General features: G+C 61.3%; 1 protein-coding gene across 1 annotated transcript; it reads left to right on the forward strand.

Moving 5' to 3' along the window:
* The first annotated feature begins 142 nt into the window (after window positions 1–142).
* Window positions 143–16,178, forward strand: PC (pyruvate carboxylase). The gene is made up of 21 exons (XM_034071679.1): window positions 143–196; window positions 2,519–2,645; window positions 3,068–3,252; window positions 4,418–4,583; window positions 5,310–5,455; window positions 5,696–5,813; window positions 6,233–6,384; window positions 7,038–7,156; window positions 7,359–7,521; window positions 7,628–7,810; window positions 8,564–8,708; window positions 8,911–9,000; window positions 9,554–9,775; window positions 10,386–10,542; window positions 11,151–11,391; window positions 11,755–12,004; window positions 12,535–12,779; window positions 13,849–14,028; window positions 14,548–14,796; window positions 14,967–15,107; window positions 15,443–16,178. Exons 2-21 carry the CDS (start codon window positions 2,519–2,521, stop codon window positions 15,689–15,691), a joined length of 3,528 nt encoding a protein of 1,175 aa, XP_033927570.1. The 5' UTR covers window positions 143–196; the 3' UTR covers window positions 15,692–16,178.
* The last annotated feature ends 49 nt before the right edge of the window (window positions 16,179–16,227 follow it).

Here is a 16,227-nt window from a genome sequence, read left to right on the forward strand (position 1 = left end):
TACAGCGGGATGGCAGAGGTTTTAACCAATAGCAGAGCGAGCTGGAGGAGAAGGCCAATGAGAAGCGGCGCTTTCCGGTAAAGGGGCGGAGCAAGTAGCGGTACGAAGGGGGGCGTGTCGGGCGCTGGCCAATAGGACGCTAGGGGGGCGGGGCTAGCGGGACGCCGGGGGAAGCGGTGGTTGCGGTCGCGCAGCGGTGAGTTGACGGGGGGAGAGAGACACACCGGGGATCACGTGACCCACGGCCCCATGTGACCCCTTCCCCCCGTAGGACCCCCCTCATAGGGCCCGGAACACCCCATAGGGGCTGATGTCCCCCATAGACAGGATCCCCTATAGGGCCCGGAGCCCCTCTAGGTCTTGGGACCCCCCCCAGAGTCCAGTATGGACCAGTGCCGCCAGTTTAGCCCCACTGGGCAGCTCATCTGTGGGGCGGTGTGGGGCTGCACAGGGTTGTATGTGCGCCACAGGGTCATATAGGGCTGAGTGGGGTTATATGGGACCTGATGGAGCTGTATGGGTTGTATGTGCCCTATGGGGTCCTGTGGGGCTGTATGGGGTGCGTGTGCCCCGTGGGGTCATGTGGGGCTGTATGTGCCCCACGGGTCCTTATGGGGCCATGTGGGCTGTGTGGGATCACGTGGGGCTGGATGTGCCCCATGGGGTTATATGGGGTTGTATGGGTCCATGAGCACCCCGTGGGGCTCTGTGGGTCCATGTGTGCCCTATGGGCTGTGCGGGGTCTCTCTGGGGCTGCACGTGCCCCATGGGGCTGAATGAGGGGTCCCTATGGGGCCGAATGAGGGGTCCCTATGGGGCCATGCGGGTCCCTATGGGGCCATGCGGGTCCCTATGGGGCCATGCGGGTCCCTATGTGGCCATGCGGGTCCCTATGGGGCCATGCGGGTCCCTGTGGGGCTCTGTGGACTTTGCCCCCGGGTCAATGATTCACCCGGGGGGGCAGCGGGGGCCGGAGCCGGGGCCGGGCTTGCGGTGGGGGGGGGGGGCGTGTGTGGGGAGCGGACAGAGCCACAGCGCAGGGGTGAGCGAGACACCGGTGGGGCAGAGGTAACTGGGGGGGGCGGGGGGGGGCCTGGAGGGGTTGGGGGGCAGGGGGGGTCGTGAAACGGGGGCTTGTGCAAGGGGGGGTCGTGTAAGAGGGGATTGTGCCAAAGGGGTGTGATGGGGGGGGGGGGGTGTGTGCAAGAGGGGATTGTACCAAAGGGGTGCGATGGGGGGGGGGGGGGTGTGTGCAAGAGGGGATTGTGCAAGGGGGGATCGTGCAATAGGGGCTTGTACCAAAGGGGTGCGATGGGGGGGGGGTGTGCAAGGGGGGGTCGTGTAAGAGGGGATTGTACCAAAGAGGTGTGATGGGGGGGGGTGTGTGCAAGAGGGGATTGTGCAAGGGGGGATCGTGCAATAGGGGCTTGTACCAAAGGGGTGCGATGGGGGGGGGGTGTGCAAGGGGGGGTCGTGTAAGAGGGGATTGTACCAAAGGGGTGCGATGGGGGTGGGGGTGTGCAAGGGGGGGTCGTGTAAGAGGGGCTTGTGCCAAAGGGGTGCGATGGGGGTGGGGGTGTGCAAGGGGGGGTCGTGTAAGAGGGGCTTGTGCCAAAGGGGTGTGATGGGGGGGGGTGTGCAAGGGGGGGTCGTGCAAGAGGGGATTGTACCAATGGGGTGCAATGGAGGTGATCGGTGTGTGCATGGGGGAGCTTGTGCTGGAGGGGTCCTTGTACAAGGGGTGCTTGTACCAAAGGGGTGCGATGGAGGGGGGGGGTGTGCAAGAGGGGATTGTACCAAAGGGGTACGATGGAGGGGGGGGGGTGTGCAAAAGGGGCTTGTACAAGGGGTGCTTGTGCCAAGGGGGTGCAATGGAGGTGATGTGCTTGTGCAAGAGAGGTGCTTGAGCTGGGGGGGATCTTGGGCAAGAGGTGCTTGTGCCAAAGGGGCCCAATGGAGGTGGTTAGGGTTAGGGTTAGGGTTAGGGTGTGCAAGGGGTCCTTGTGCAAGAGGTGCTTGTGCCGGAGGGGTCCCTGTGCTCGTGGCAACAGCCGCTTGTGCAAGGAGGTGATTGTGCAAGGGGGGTTTGCACACACGTGTCCGTCCCCCCCCCTCCCCATTCACTGCTGGTTCATTATGGGATGTTGGGGGGTTGGGATTCTCTGGTGTCTTCTATAGGGGTTGTGCAAAGGGGAGGGGGAGGGGGTCCCGAATGAGGGTCAAAGGGCAGTGGGGGAAAGGTCGGGGGGAGGGGGGAATGGGGGAGAGAGGGGGGAGATTCTCTGCTGTCTCCTATAGGGGTTGTGCCGGCGGGGAGGGGGGGTGGGGGGTAGGAGGAGGTCAAAGGGCACGGGGGGAAAGGTGATGTTTGGGAAACGGGGGGGGGGGGTAGAGAGGAGGAGGGGGAAAGGGAGGGGGAGATTCTCCTCTGGCTCCTATGGGGTTGTGCCATTGGGGGGCTTGGGGGGGGGAGGGGGCGCTGACCCGTGACCCCCCTCCCTCCATGTCCCCCCCCCAGATGTTTCAGCTGTGCCTTCCCCGGGGGGGCCGGGCCCTGCTGGGGCTGCGGCTGCTGTGGGGCCCCCCCGGCACCCGGCGCCCGGTCAGCTACCAGCCCATCCGCAAGGTGCTGGTGGCCAACAGGGGTGAGTGCAGACACCCAGGACCCCCCCAGGACCCCCCCATGGCCCCCATGGCCCCCCCATGGCCCCCCCATGGCCCCCGGGGCACCCTCACACCCATTGACCCCCACTCATCTCCACTGTGCTGGGATGTCCCCAATGGGTCCTGATGTCCCCCATGTGCCAAGGTGTCCCCATGGGGTGTCCCCAGTGGGATGGGGGTCCCCAGTGGGAGGGGATGTCTCCAATGGGTTGGAATGTCTCCAATGGGTGTCCCCAATGGTTGTTCCCCTTTTTTCTGTGTTCCCAATGGGATGGGATGTCACCAATGGGATGGGATGACCCCAGTGGGTTGGGATGTCCTCAATGGGGTGTCCCCAATGGATGTTCCCCATGTCCCTGTGTCCCCAATGGGGTGTCCCCAATGGGCTGTGCTGTTCCCACAGGTGAGATCGCCATCCGGGTGTTCAGGGCCTGCACGGAGCTCGGGATCCGCACCGTGGCCGTGTACTCGGAGCAGGATACGGGGCAGATGCACAGGCAGAAGGCGGATGAGGCCTATCTGGTGGGACGGGGGCTGCCCCCGGTGCAGGCCTACCTGCATGTACCCGACATCATCCGCGTGGCACAGGTACCCACCACCGGGGGCAGCCCTATGGGGTGGGGGGTGCACGTGTGCCCCATAGGGATGTGCGTGTCTCCCCTATGGGGCACATCTGGGAGACCCACAGGGATGTGCCTGGGTGCCCTATGAGGATGCATCTGTGAGACCCATGGGGATGTGCATGTCTCCCCTATGGGGGCACATCTATGAGACCCACAGGGATGTGCCTGGGTGCCCTATGAGGGTGCATCTGTGAGACCCATAGGGATGTGCATGTCTCCCCTATGGGGGCACATCTGTGAGACCCATAGGGATGTGCGTGTCTCCCCTATGGGGGCACATCTGTGAGACCCATAGGGATGTGCGTGTCTCCCCTATGGGGGTGCATCTGGGAGACCCACAGGGATGTGCCTGGGTGCCCTATGGGGGCACATCTATGAGACCCATAGGGATGTGCGTGTCTCCCCTATGGGGGTGCATCTGGGAGACCCATAGGGATGTGCCTGGGTGCCCTATGGGGGCACATCTGTGAGACCCATAGGGATGTGCCTGGGTGCCCTATGAGGGTGCATCTGTGAGACCCATAGGGATGTGTGTGTCTCCCCTATGGGGGCACATCTATGAGACCCACAGGGATGTGCCTGGGTGTCCTAAGGGGGTGCATCTGTGAGACCCATAGGGATGTGCCTGGGTGCCCTATGGGAGCACATCTGGGAGACCCACAGGGATGTGCCTGGGTGCCCTATGGGGGCACATCTATGAGACCCATAGGGATGTGCCTGGGTGCCCTATGAGAGGCATATCTGGGTTCTGTGAGCTGGGACACACACATGTGCTCCATAGGGATGGGCCTTGGTGCCCTATATGGAGACATGTGGGAGATCCATGGGGTTGGGCCTGGGTGCCCTGTGGGGTTATATCTGGGTTCTGTGGGGTGGGAGGATACATATGTTCTCCATAGGGATGGGCCTGGGTTCCTTTAGGGGGGGCCCATGGGATGGGGGGGACACGTGTGCTCCATAGGGATGTACCCAGATCTACTATGGGGATATATATGGGAGGCCCTTAGGGATGTGCCTGGGGTATCCCATGACCCCCCCAATCCATGTTTTCCCCCCATTCCCCGTGTCCCCCCATCCCTGTTCCCCTAATCCCCCATCCCTAACCCTAACCCATCCCATACCCATGGCAGGAGAATGGGGTGGATGCGATCCACCCGGGATATGGGTTCCTGTCTGAGAGCGCTGCCTTCGCCCAGGCCTGCCTGGATGCAGGGGTCCGGTTTGTGGGGCCCCCCCCGGCCGTCGTGCGCCAGATGGGGGACAAAGTGGAGGCTCGAGCCATTGCCATTGCTGCTGGTGGGTATGGGGGGGCTTGGGAGGGGGATATAGGGGGTATGGGGTTGTTTGGGGGGGTTATAGGGTGGTAAGGGGGGTGTTTGGAGGGTGTGTGGGGGAGTAAAGGGATTATTTGAGGGGAGTATGTAGGAGCAAAGGGGCTATTTGTGGGGTATAGAGGGATATAGGTTCAACTGGGGGGCTATGGGATTGTTTGGGGGAACTGTAGGGGAGTAAAGGGGTTATTTGGGGGGCTATGGGGTTATTTGAGGGATTAAAGGGGGTATTGGTTGGGTTTATGGGGGTATGAGATTGTTTTATGGGGCTAGAGCGTTATAGAGTGTTATAGCTGGTTATAGGCTGCTCTAGGGGGGTATAGGATGCTATAGGTGTTTATAGGATGCTCTAGGGGGGTATAGGATGCTCTAGGTGTTTATAGGGTGCTCTAGGGGGGTATAGGATGCTCTAGGTGTTTATAGGGTGCTCTAGGGGGGTATAGGATGCTCTAGGTGTTTATAGGCTGCTATGGGGGGTATAGGATGCTCTAGGTGTTTATAGGGTGCTCTAGGGGGGTATAGCATGCTATAGGTGTTTATAGGGTGCTCTAGGGGGGTATAGGATGCTCTAGGTGTTTATAGGGTGCTCTAGGGGGGTATAGGATGCTCTAGGTGTTTATAGGCTGCTATAGGGTCTCTGGGGGTGCCAGGGCTGCTGTGTGCAGAGTGTCACCCCTCCCACCCCCCCCAGGGCTGCCGGTGGTACCGGGGACCCCGGATCCGGTATCGGGGTTGGCTGAGGCTCGAGACTTCGCGGTGAACGTCGGGTTTCCCGTTATCCTCAAGGCAGCTCACGGCGGCGGCGGCCGCGGCATGAGGGTGGTGAGGGCACCGCAGGTATGGCCTGAGACCCCCTATGGGACCCCGATGTCCACATCCCATAGGACCCCCATGCAAATCCCTGCATCCCCAACTCCCTGGGATGCTCCCAGTCCCCATGCTCATAGTGGGACACTCCAGGCACCTATGGGGTGGGCATAGGAAGCCATGGGTGATGCAGGGCACCCCCATTGTGTGTGGGGGTGCTGGGTCCTGGGGTCTGCGGCATTCCAGGCCTGTCCCAATGCTGCATTGCAGGAGCTGGAGGAGAGCTTCTCTCGGGCATCCTCGGAGGCTTTGGCTGCCTTTGGCAATGGGGATCTGTTCGTGGAGAAGTTCATTGAGCGCCCGCGGCACATTGAGGTCCAGATCCTGGGTACGGATGGGAAGGGGCAGGGGGATCCCTATGGATCTGGGAGGTCTCTAGAGCTCTTTAGGGGCTTCTTGGGGGGGATTTGGAGGGGTCTCTGGGGGCTTTCTGCTGGTTACATGGGGATTTGAAGGGGCTTTGTGGCGTTTGGATGGGACCCCAGGGTGGTCTGGGGGGACTTCAGGGCATTTTGGGGTGTCTTTTGGAGGATTTGGGGAGGTCTTCATGGCTTATGGGGAGAATTTGGGGTCCTTGGGGCTTTTGGGGAGGTCTTTGGGGGTTTCTTGTTGACCTGGGAGCCTTCTGGGGGTGCCTTTGGTGGCTGCTCCTGGACTCGGTGGTGTCTCAATGGGGCCAAAGCAGGGTTTGGGGTGTGTGGATGGGGATGAGGGGTCCCGGTGTGACCCGGCCCCATCCCGGTGCAGGAGACCAGCATGGCAACGTGGTTCACCTGCATGAACGGGACTGCTCCGTGCAGCGCCGGCACCAGAAGGTGGTGGAGATCGCGCCCGCGACGCGGCTGCAGCCGCAGCTCCGGCAGCGCCTGGCCAGCGATGCCGTGCGCCTGGCGCGGCAGGTACCGCAGCCCCATTGGGGTACATGGGGAACCCATGAGGGGGACATAAGGGGACGTGGGGGGAGAAGGGATAATGTGGGGGGACCCTGGAGGTGGGTAGGGGGAGATTATGGGGTCTCGCAGTGATCCATGGGGAGAGCCAAGGGAATGGGGGGACACCAAGGAATCCATGGGGAGAGCCAGGGGAATGGGGGGACACCAAGGAATCCATGGGGAGAGCCAGGGGAATGGGGGGACACCAAGGAATCCATGGGGAGAGCCAGGGGGATGTGGGGACACCAAGGAATCCATGGGGAGAGCCAAGGGAATGGGGGGACACCAAGGAATCCATGGGAGAGACCCAGGAATTGGGGGGGGGAATGTAAAGAGGAAATGGGGAGACACAGGAGTTCTGTAAGGAACCTGCACCCATTACCAGGGAGAACATGGGGGGGCACAGGAGTTGGGAGGGAGGAAGCCAATGGGGACACCCATGGGGAGACCTGGGAGAGCATGGGGGAGACACAGGGATTGGGGGAGAACCCAAGGGCCATGTGAGTGGCTGCACCCATCACCAGGGCCACTGCCACCCAAAGGGGCGCCCAGGCCTTTGGGGGTGCCCCCTGCTGTGGGGGTGCCCCGTTTCCAGCCTGACAAGGGGGGGGGTTCTGCAGGTGGGGTATGAGAATGCAGGAACAGTGGAATTCCTGGTGGATCAGAGCGGGAGCTATTACTTCATCGAGGTGAACTCACGCCTGCAGGTGGAGCACACGGTCACCGAGGAGATCACGGGGTGCGTGTGGGGCAGACACCCCAAAACCGGGTCCTGGGGAGTGCAAAGGGAGGAGGGGGGCACCTGGATGTCTTTGGGAACACACTGATGGGAGATGCGGCTCCATCTACTGATGCTATTGGGGATGTGTGTCCATGGCTGCCCCATGGAGAGGTGTGGGGCAGCACGGGGGTTCCTGGGGCCCCCTGTGACCCCCCGTCAGCGTGGACCTGGTCCACGCGCAGTTGCAGGTGGCCGCGGGCCGGTCGCTGCCGGAGCTGGGGCTGGAGCAGGACAAGATCCGTGTCAATGGCTGTGCCATCCAGTGCCGCGTCACCACCGAGGACCCAGCCCGCGGCTTCCAGCCCGACACCGGCCGCATAGAGGTGAGCACTGGGATGACCCCATTGGGACGACCCCATTGGGACAGTCCTATAGGACACCCCAGCACCCATAGCAGTCTCTGAAGGGTCTCCCATGGTGGTGCCGCAGGTGTTCCGCAGCGGGGAGGGGATGGGGATCCGCCTGGATGGAGCCTCCGCGTTCCAAGGGGCACTGATCTCACCACACTATGACTCGCTGCTGGTGAAGGTGGTGGCTCATGGCCATGACCAGCCCGCGGCCGCTGCCAAGATGCGCCGAGCCCTGGCCGAGTTCCGCATCCGCGGCGTCAAGGTGGGGAATGGGGTGATGGGATGGGGGCAATAGGATGGGGGCACCGGGACAGGTTGGGGTTCTTGTGTGGTTCACAATGGGATGGGAGCATCGTGTGTGATGCATAAAGGGGTTAGAGGGGCTCGTGTGTGGTACACGGGGGGGTTAGAGGGGTGCTGCTCTGGTGCACTAAGGGTCTCATGCAGTGTACAAGGAGTTGGAGGGCACTTGTGCAGTGCACCAGGGGCTGGGGGTGTGCAGTGCTCTGGGTTGGGGTGTTTGACACACTGCGGTGCTTGTACAGTGCACAAGGAGCTGTTGGAGCTACTTGTGTCATGTACAGCAGGGGGGTCTTGTGTGACTCCCCCCATCATGGAGTTTGGGGGGCGGTGGGAGGTCCCTCATGTAATGCATGATGGGGTTGTGCACTGTCCTATCGTCCCCTGCATTGCACGAGGATGGTGTCAGGGTGTTGTGCCCCTTGTGCATTACATGAGGATGGTGTCAGGGTGTTGTGCCCCATGTGCATTACATGAGGATGGTGTCAGGGTGTTGTGCCCCTTGTGCATTACACGAGGATGGTGTCAGGGTGCTGTGGTCCTCATGCATTGCACAAGGATGGTGCTGATGCCCCCATTGTGCCTTGCATGAGGATGGTGCCGGTGCCCCCATTGTGCCTTGCATGAGGATGGTGCTGGTGCCCCCATTGTGCTTGCATGAGGATGGTGCTGGTGCCCCTCATGCATCAGCCACTGACGGACTCATCCTGCGCAGACGAACATCCCGTTCCTGCAGAACGTCCTGGCGCACCCCCAGTTCTTGGGGGGTGTCGCTGACACCCAGTTCATTGATGAGAACCCCGAACTCTTCCACCTGCGCCCTGGGCAGAACCGGGCCCAGAAGCTGCTGCACTACCTGGGTATGGGGCTGGGGGGGGGGTGCTGGGTGCTTGGAAGCTTGTGGGGCTCTAAGGGGTCCCTGTGGAGGTTGGGAGGGTTCTTGGGCAGTCATGGGGGGTCTGGGGGCTCCTTGGGGTGCTTGGAGGAGTTCTTGGGGGGGCTCTAAGGAGTCCCTTGGGGGTTTTGGGGGTCCAACCCCCCCAACCACGCACCCTCCCCCAGGTCACGTGATGGTGAACGGCCCCAGCACCCCCCTCCCAGTCAAGGCGAAGGCAGCAGTGATGGAGCCCACCCCCCCCCCGACACCCATGGGTGAGCCTGTGCTTGGCATGTGCTTGGTATGACCATAGTTTGCCATAGCATGTGCTAAGGCATATGCATGGCATGCTGTAGCCTCTGCATGTGCACATCACATGTGCTTGGTGTGTACATGATGTGCTTTAGCATGTGCATGGCATGCTTTGGTATGTGCATGTTTTCTGTTCTTCATATGTGCGTGATGTGCCATAGCATGTGTGTAGCCTGTGCATGTCATAATGCACCATGTGCATGGTGTGTGTGCATGACTCTACATGGCATGTACATGGCTTGCTGTGGCATGCACGTAGCATGTGCACGGCTTACTGTGGCATGTGCTTGGCATGTATGCTAGGCCTATGCACAAAAGCCCTTGGTATACGTATGGCATGCAATAGCCCGTCCATACCACAATGTGGCACATACATGGCACGTGTGCTTGATGTGTGCATGGCCCCTCGCAGTATATGCATAGCATACGCCATGTGCTCGGCACGTGCACGCGCCTGGTGTGACGCGCGTGCCTGTCACGTGCCCCACGCGCTCACGGTGCCCGTGTCCCCCCCAGGGCCGCCCCCCGCGGGGCTGCGGTCGGTGCTGCAGCGCGAGGGTCCCGCCGGGTTCTCGCGGGCGCTGCGGGAGCACCGGGGGCTGCTGCTCACGGACACCACGTTCCGCGACGCGCACCAGTCCCTGCTGGCCACGCGCGTGCGCACGCGGGACCTGGCGCGCGTGGCGCCCTTCGCGGCTCACAGCCTCGACGGCCTCTGCAGCATGGAGACCTGGGGAGGTGGGCGGGGGCTGGGGGGGCGGGGCCAGGGGGGCGGCAATGGGAATGGACGGGCATGAATGGGGGGAAACTCGGGGGGCAGGGCCATGGGGGGATCAATGGGGGCGCAATGGGAATGGATACGCATGAATGGGGGAAACTCGGGGGGCGGGGCCATGGGGGCGTCAATGGGAATGGATGCTCATGAATGGGGGGAAAATCGGGGGGCGTGGCCTATAAAGGGGCGTGGCTTCCCTTGGGGGAGCTGCCAATGGGGATGGGGCTTCGAAGGGTGGGATTGGGGGGAGTGGTGTGAATGGTGAGGGTCTAAAAGGGGCGTGGCTTCTGTGGGGAGCTGTGAATGGGGGAGGCCGAGGGGACGGGGTTCTCAATGGATGACCGTGGGAGGCAGGGGGAAGGGGCGTGGCCTAAAGGGGGCGTGGCTACAGCAGTTGTGGCGCTTAAAGGGGGCGTGGCTTTGCCCTGGTTGCCTTTAACACTGGGGGAAGAGGTGGGGAAGGTGTTCAAGTGGGCGGGGCTTGCAGGAGGAGGGGCGGGGCTTGCTCAAGGGGGGGGCGGGGCTTGCACAAGGGGGCGGGGCTTGCTCCAGCGCTCAGCTCCTGCCCCACAGGTGCCACCTTCGACGTGGCCATGCGGTTCCTACACGAGTGCCCATGGGAGCGGCTGCGGGAGCTGCGACGTCTCATCCCCAACATCCCCTTCCAGATGCTGCTGCGCGGAGCCAACGCCGTCGGCTACACCAACTACCCCGACAACGTCGTCAACCGGTGACCGGGGGGGGGACATGGGGACACTGGGGGGACATGGGGACACTGGGGGGACATGGGGACACTGGGGGGACATGGGGACAGTGAGGGGACATGGGGACACTGGGGGGACATGGGGACACTGGGGGGCTCGTGGAGCATGGGGAGATGGGAAGGGATGAGCAGCCATGGGGTGACATGGGGGAATACAAGGACATGAGGGAACATGGAGGGGTGGAGGGATGGGGGAGATGGAACACGATGGACATGGGGAGACATGGAGGGATATGGAGACAGGAAGGATATGGTGAGGTGGAGGACATGGGGAAATGAGGGATGAATGGATGGGGGTAGATGGATCACGAAGGACATAGGGACATATGGAGGGATGATGGGACATGGGGAAATGAGGGATGAATGGATGGGGGTAGATGGATCATGAAGGACATAGGGACATATGGAGGGATGATGGGACATGGGGGACATGAAGAAGATGGGGACACATGGAGCGACAGCAGGACACGTACCCGGTGTGATGAGTGCCCATGAGGACACCGTGGGTCACCACAGGACAAGCCACCAGCACCCAGGTGCTCATGGAGCCCCATAACCCCTCTGGTGCTGCCCAGGTTCTGTGAGGTGGCCGTGGCCAATGGCATGGACATCTTCCGTGTGTTCGATGCCCTCAACTATGTGCCCAACCTGGTGCTGGGGATAGAGGCTGCCGGGAGGGCAGGTGCTGTGGTGGAAGCTGCACTCTCCTATACTGGTGACGTGGCCGATCCCACCCGCACCAAGTACAGCCTCCAGTACTACCTGGACCTGGCGCAGGAGCTGGTGGCTGCCGGCACCCACATCCTCTGCATCAAGGTGAGGGTCTATGGGGGAGCTTAGGGTGACAGAGGGGGCAATTTGGGGGTGGGAGGGGGGATTGGAGGGGTATTTGAGGGATGGGAGGGGGGATTTGGGGTGCTAGAGGGGGTGGGATTGGAACTAGAGGGGCTGAGGGGTGAATTTCGGGCCCCCAACACCCCCAAAATGCAACAGGGCAGCTACTGGGGTTGGGGGTTGAGATGAGATGGGGGCCCCATCACCCCCATGCACCCCATGTTCCCCTGTCTACCCCTATGACCCCAATACCCCCCACACCCCCACTGCCCCCCTCATGTCCCCCTGCCCCCCACAGCCCCCCCATATCCTCCCTGACCCCCCTCTGCCTCCTCTATGGGGCAGGACATGGCCGGGCTGCTGACCCCGGGCGCCGCGCGGGTGCTGGTGGCTGCTCTACGGGACCGGTTCCCGGAGGTGCCTCTGCACGTGCACACCCACGACACAGCCGGAGCCGCCATCGCCTCCATGCTGGCGGCTGCCGATGCTGGCGCTGACGTGGTGGACGTGGCCGTGGATGCCATGGCCGGGATGACCTCCCAGCCCAGTATGGGTGCGCTGGTGGCCTGCACCCGTGGCACCCCTCTCGACACAGGTACCGTGGCAATGGCAGTGTGGGCAAGGGGGTGGGGACATGGTTATGGAGGTCCACCAGGGTGTTGGTAGTGGCTCTGAATCATGGTAATGGCAATGGGATCAGGTAGGTGGGACATAATGATGGAGGTCCACCTTGGTGCTGGTAGTGGCAACATGGTCAAGGAAGTGGTGGTGTGGTTGTGGAGGTGCCACCGTGGTCTTGGCAATGGCAACGTGGTCTTAGTAATGGGAACATGGTCAGGGAGGTGGGGATATAGTTATGGTGGTGGCAACATGGTCTCTGCCATTGGTACCATGACCACGATGACACCACCATGGTCTGACCAATGGCACCATGACCATGTTGATACCACCGTGCTCATAGCAACACCACCACAACCACTGCACCCATAACCATGACCCCAGCACCACCACTACAACCACACTGCCACCACCTCACCCATCACCTCCATCCACCACCCCCTTGCCTGTGTCATCCCCATGAGATCCCCAGGCACTGATGGCTCCAGGGGCTATATCCTGCCATAGGCATCGCGCTGGAGAAGGTGTTTGAGTACAGCGAGTACTGGGAGGGTGCACGGGCACTCTATGCTGCCTTTGACTGCACGGCCACCATGAAGTCTGGCAATGCTGATGTCTATGAGAATGAGATCCCTGGCGGTCAATACACCAACCTCCACTTCCAGGCCCATGCTATGGGGCTGGGCCACAAGTTCAAGGAGGTCAAGAAGGCCTATACCGAGGCCAACAAGCTCCTTGGAGACCTCATTAAGGTAAGGGAGGGAGTGGGGTCTTCACAGGGTGCGTCTCCATGGGGTGGTTTCCATGGGGTGGATGGTTCTTTATAGGGTGGTCTCCATGGGGTGGGTAGTTCTTCATGGGGTGGTGGTGATGGAGGTGGTTGATGTGGAATACGGGGTCTTCATGGGGTGGGTGGTTTCCATTGGGTTGTGTTCATAGCATGGGTGGTCTCCATAGGATGATGTCCATGGGATGGGATGTACTCCATGCATTGAGTGCTCCATGAGTGAAGTGCTCCATAGGTTGTGTGCTCTGTAGATTGGGTGCTTCATGGGTTGAGAGTTCCATGGGTCAGGTACTTCATGGGTTGGATTGAATCCATGGCTCGAGTGCTTAGTGAGGCAGGTGCTCCATGAGTTGGGTATTTCATGTCTTGGGTGCTGCATGAGTTGGGTGCTCCATGGGTTGGGTGCTCCATGGGTTGGGTGCTCCATGGGTTGGGTGCTCCATGGATTGGGTGCTCCATGGGTTGGATGCTCCATGGGTTGGGTGCTCCATGGGTTGGGTGCTCCATGGGTTGGGTGCTCCATGGGTTGGGTGCTCCATGGGTTGGGTGCTCCATGGGTTGGGTGCTCCATGGGGCAGGTACTTCATGGGTTGGATGTTCCATTGGTTGAGTTCTTCATGAGCAAGAACCCTGAGTGACACCACTGGGTGACACCACTGAGTGACACCACTGGGTGACACTACTGGGTGACACTACTGGGTGACACTACTGGGTGACACTACTGGGTGACACCACTGGGTGACACCACTGGGTGACACCACTGGGTGACACCACTGGGTGACACTACTGGGTGACACTACTGGGTGACACCACTGGGTGACACCACTGGGTGACACTACTGGGTGACACTACTGGGTGACACCACTGGGTGACACCACTGGGTGACACTACTGGGTGACACTACTGGGTGACACCCCTGGGTGACACCACTGAGTGACACTACTGGGTGACACCACTGAGTGACACCACTGGGTGACACTACTGGGTGACACCACTGGGTGACACCACTGGGTGACACCTTTGGGCTGTTGCAGGTGACCCCGTCCTCCAAAGTGGTGGGGGACCTGGCGCAGTTCATGGTGCAGAATGGGCTGTCACGGGAGGAGGTGGAAGCACGTGCGGATGAGCTCTCCTTCCCATTGTCCGTGGTGGAATTCCTGCAGGGATACATCGGTACCCCCCCAGGCGGCTTCCCTGAGCCCTTCCGCTCCCGGGTGAGGCACTGGGGAGCACTGGGATGGACTGGGAGTGCTTCCCGGAGGCTTTTGGCATGGCACTGGACCATAGCAACAGGTCCTAGTGGTGGTTGCCATGGCACCAGGTCCATTATGATGGATCCATCATAATGATGCTGGATCCTTAGCAACAGGATCTAGCACTAGTTTCCATGGCAACAGCTCCATAATAATGTGTCCCCATTCCACCCAACCCTAGGTCTAGTGATGGTTTCCATGGCACCCAGCCCCTAGCAACAGACTGCTGTATCAGTTGCCATGGCAGCAGCCCCATAGCAACAGGTCTAACAATGGTTGCCATGACACCTGCCACTAGCAATGGGTCCCTATGCCTGGTTGCCATGGCACCCAACTCTACCAATGGCTCCCAGCACCAGCTGGCCTGGCACCAAGCCCTATAGCAACACATCCTTACCCCTAGCAACACCCCCTAGCAACAGGATGCTGTGGTCCTCTTGCCACCTCCACCCCCTGGTTGCCATGGTAATCCATCCCCAGGTGCTGAAGGACCTGCCCCGCATCGAGGGCCGCCCAGGGGCATCACTGCCACCACTGGACTTCGAGGCTCTGGCCCAAGACTTGGGGTCCCGGCACGGGGCCCCCCCCAGCCCTGAGGACCTGCTCTCGGCTGCACTTTACCCCAAGGTCTATGATGAGTTCCGCACCTTCACCAGCACCTTCGGGCCCGTGTCCTGCCTCGGCACCCGCCTCTTCCTCGAGGGACCCACCATAGCCGAGGAGTTTGAGGTGCAGCACTGGGGACACTGGGAACACTGGGAGGGACCAAACCAGAGCCTGGGGTGGGAGCTGTTCTAGGCAGAGCTTTGCACTCCCTCCTACACCCCTCTAACACCCTTCTCTCCCCCTTGCACCCCTCCCAACACACCCGGGACCCCTCGTGTCCCCCTCTGGTGCAGGTGGAGCTGGAGCGGGGCAAGACACTGCACATCAAGGCGCTGGCACTGGGGGACCTCAATGCCGCAGGGCAGCGAGAGGTCTTCTTTGAGCTGAATGGGCAACTGCGCTCCATCCTCGTGCGGGACACACAGGCCATGAAGGTGGGGGGGGGGGCGATTAATGGGGGGTTTAAGGGGGTTTTAGGTGGGGTTGGGGGGGGTTGAGGGGTTAGGAGGGGGTGTCTGAGAGCGTTTGGGAGTTGGTAACGTGGTTTGGGGGTGTTTATGGGACTGAAGGAGCAGTTTGGGGGGCATTGGGGCATGATGGGGGGGGGGGGGTTGAGGGGGCTTCAGGAACCATGGGGGAGTCCTAGAGACTGTGGGATCCCAGGGACCATGGTGGGGGCTATGGGAGGAGAACACAAGGGGGGTCCTGCGGGACATGGGATGGGTCTTGGGAACTCCTCACCCCCCCCTCTTCCTCATCCACCCCCCAGGAGATGCACGTGCACCCCAAGGCCGACCGCGGGGCCAAGGGCCAGGTCGGGGCTCCGATGCCAGGCGAGGTGGTGGAGGTGCGGGTGAAAGAGGGGGCGCAGGTGGCCAAGGGGGACCCCCTCTGTGTCCTGAGTGCCATGAAGATGGAGACGGTGGTCACAGCCCCCATGGCCGGCACCGTCGCCCAGGTCCACGTGCGCCCTGGCATGAGCCTGGAAGGGGATGATCTCATCGTGGAAATCAAGTAGGGGGGTGCACAGGGACCCCCCCAAACCTTCCCCCTGCATCCCCACTCCTAATAACCCACCCACCCCCCGACCCCCTGCCTGAAATCATGCCTCTGTTAAAGGGGGTATTGGCCCTTTAAGACCGACTTAACCCCCCCCAAACCCACGCCCTGGCTTAAGCCTGGTGGCAGGAATCGGTACTGCGAGGGGGGGATTTAATCAAGGAGAAGCCATTAATTAGGGGGCCTCAGAGTTTAATTGGGGGCCACCCTTTAATGAAGAGGTCAGTGCTTAACTAAGGGGAACCCCTTCATTGGGGGTCCCCCATTAATGGGGGGTCAGCACTTAGTTGGGGTCACCCCTCTTGAGGGGGTGACCTGTTAGTCGGGGGGGGCATCACTCAATTAGTGGGCACCCCATTTTAGGGGGGGTCCAGCACATAAGTAGACGCACCCCTTAACTGGGAGGGGTCATTGCTTAACTGGGGGGGTCACCTATTTTGAGGGGATCAGCCCTTATTGGGGGGGGGGCACGTCTTAATTGGGGGGGGATCACTT

The sequence above is a fragment of the Melopsittacus undulatus genome, chromosome 22 (assembly GCF_012275295.1).
Source record: "Melopsittacus undulatus isolate bMelUnd1 chromosome 22, bMelUnd1.mat.Z, whole genome shotgun sequence".
Lineage (NCBI taxonomy): Eukaryota > Metazoa > Chordata > Aves > Psittaciformes > Psittaculidae > Melopsittacus > Melopsittacus undulatus.

What these genes read in the sequence shown, in the direction of transcription:
- PC (XM_034071679.1), top strand. Translation starts at nt 2,519, where the DNA reads ATGTTTCAGCTGTGCCTTCCCCGGGGGGGCCGGGCCCTGCTGGGGCTG. An exon ending in GGTGCTGGTGGCCAACAGGG is followed by an intron (nt 2,646 to 3,067) that starts GTGAGTGCAGAC and finishes CTGTTCCCACAG; the next exon opens with GTGAGATCGCCATCCGGGTG. An exon ending in TCCGCATCCGCGGCGTCAAG is followed by an intron (nt 7,811 to 8,563) that starts GTGGGGAATGGG and finishes CATCCTGCGCAG; the next exon opens with ACGAACATCCCGTTCCTGCA.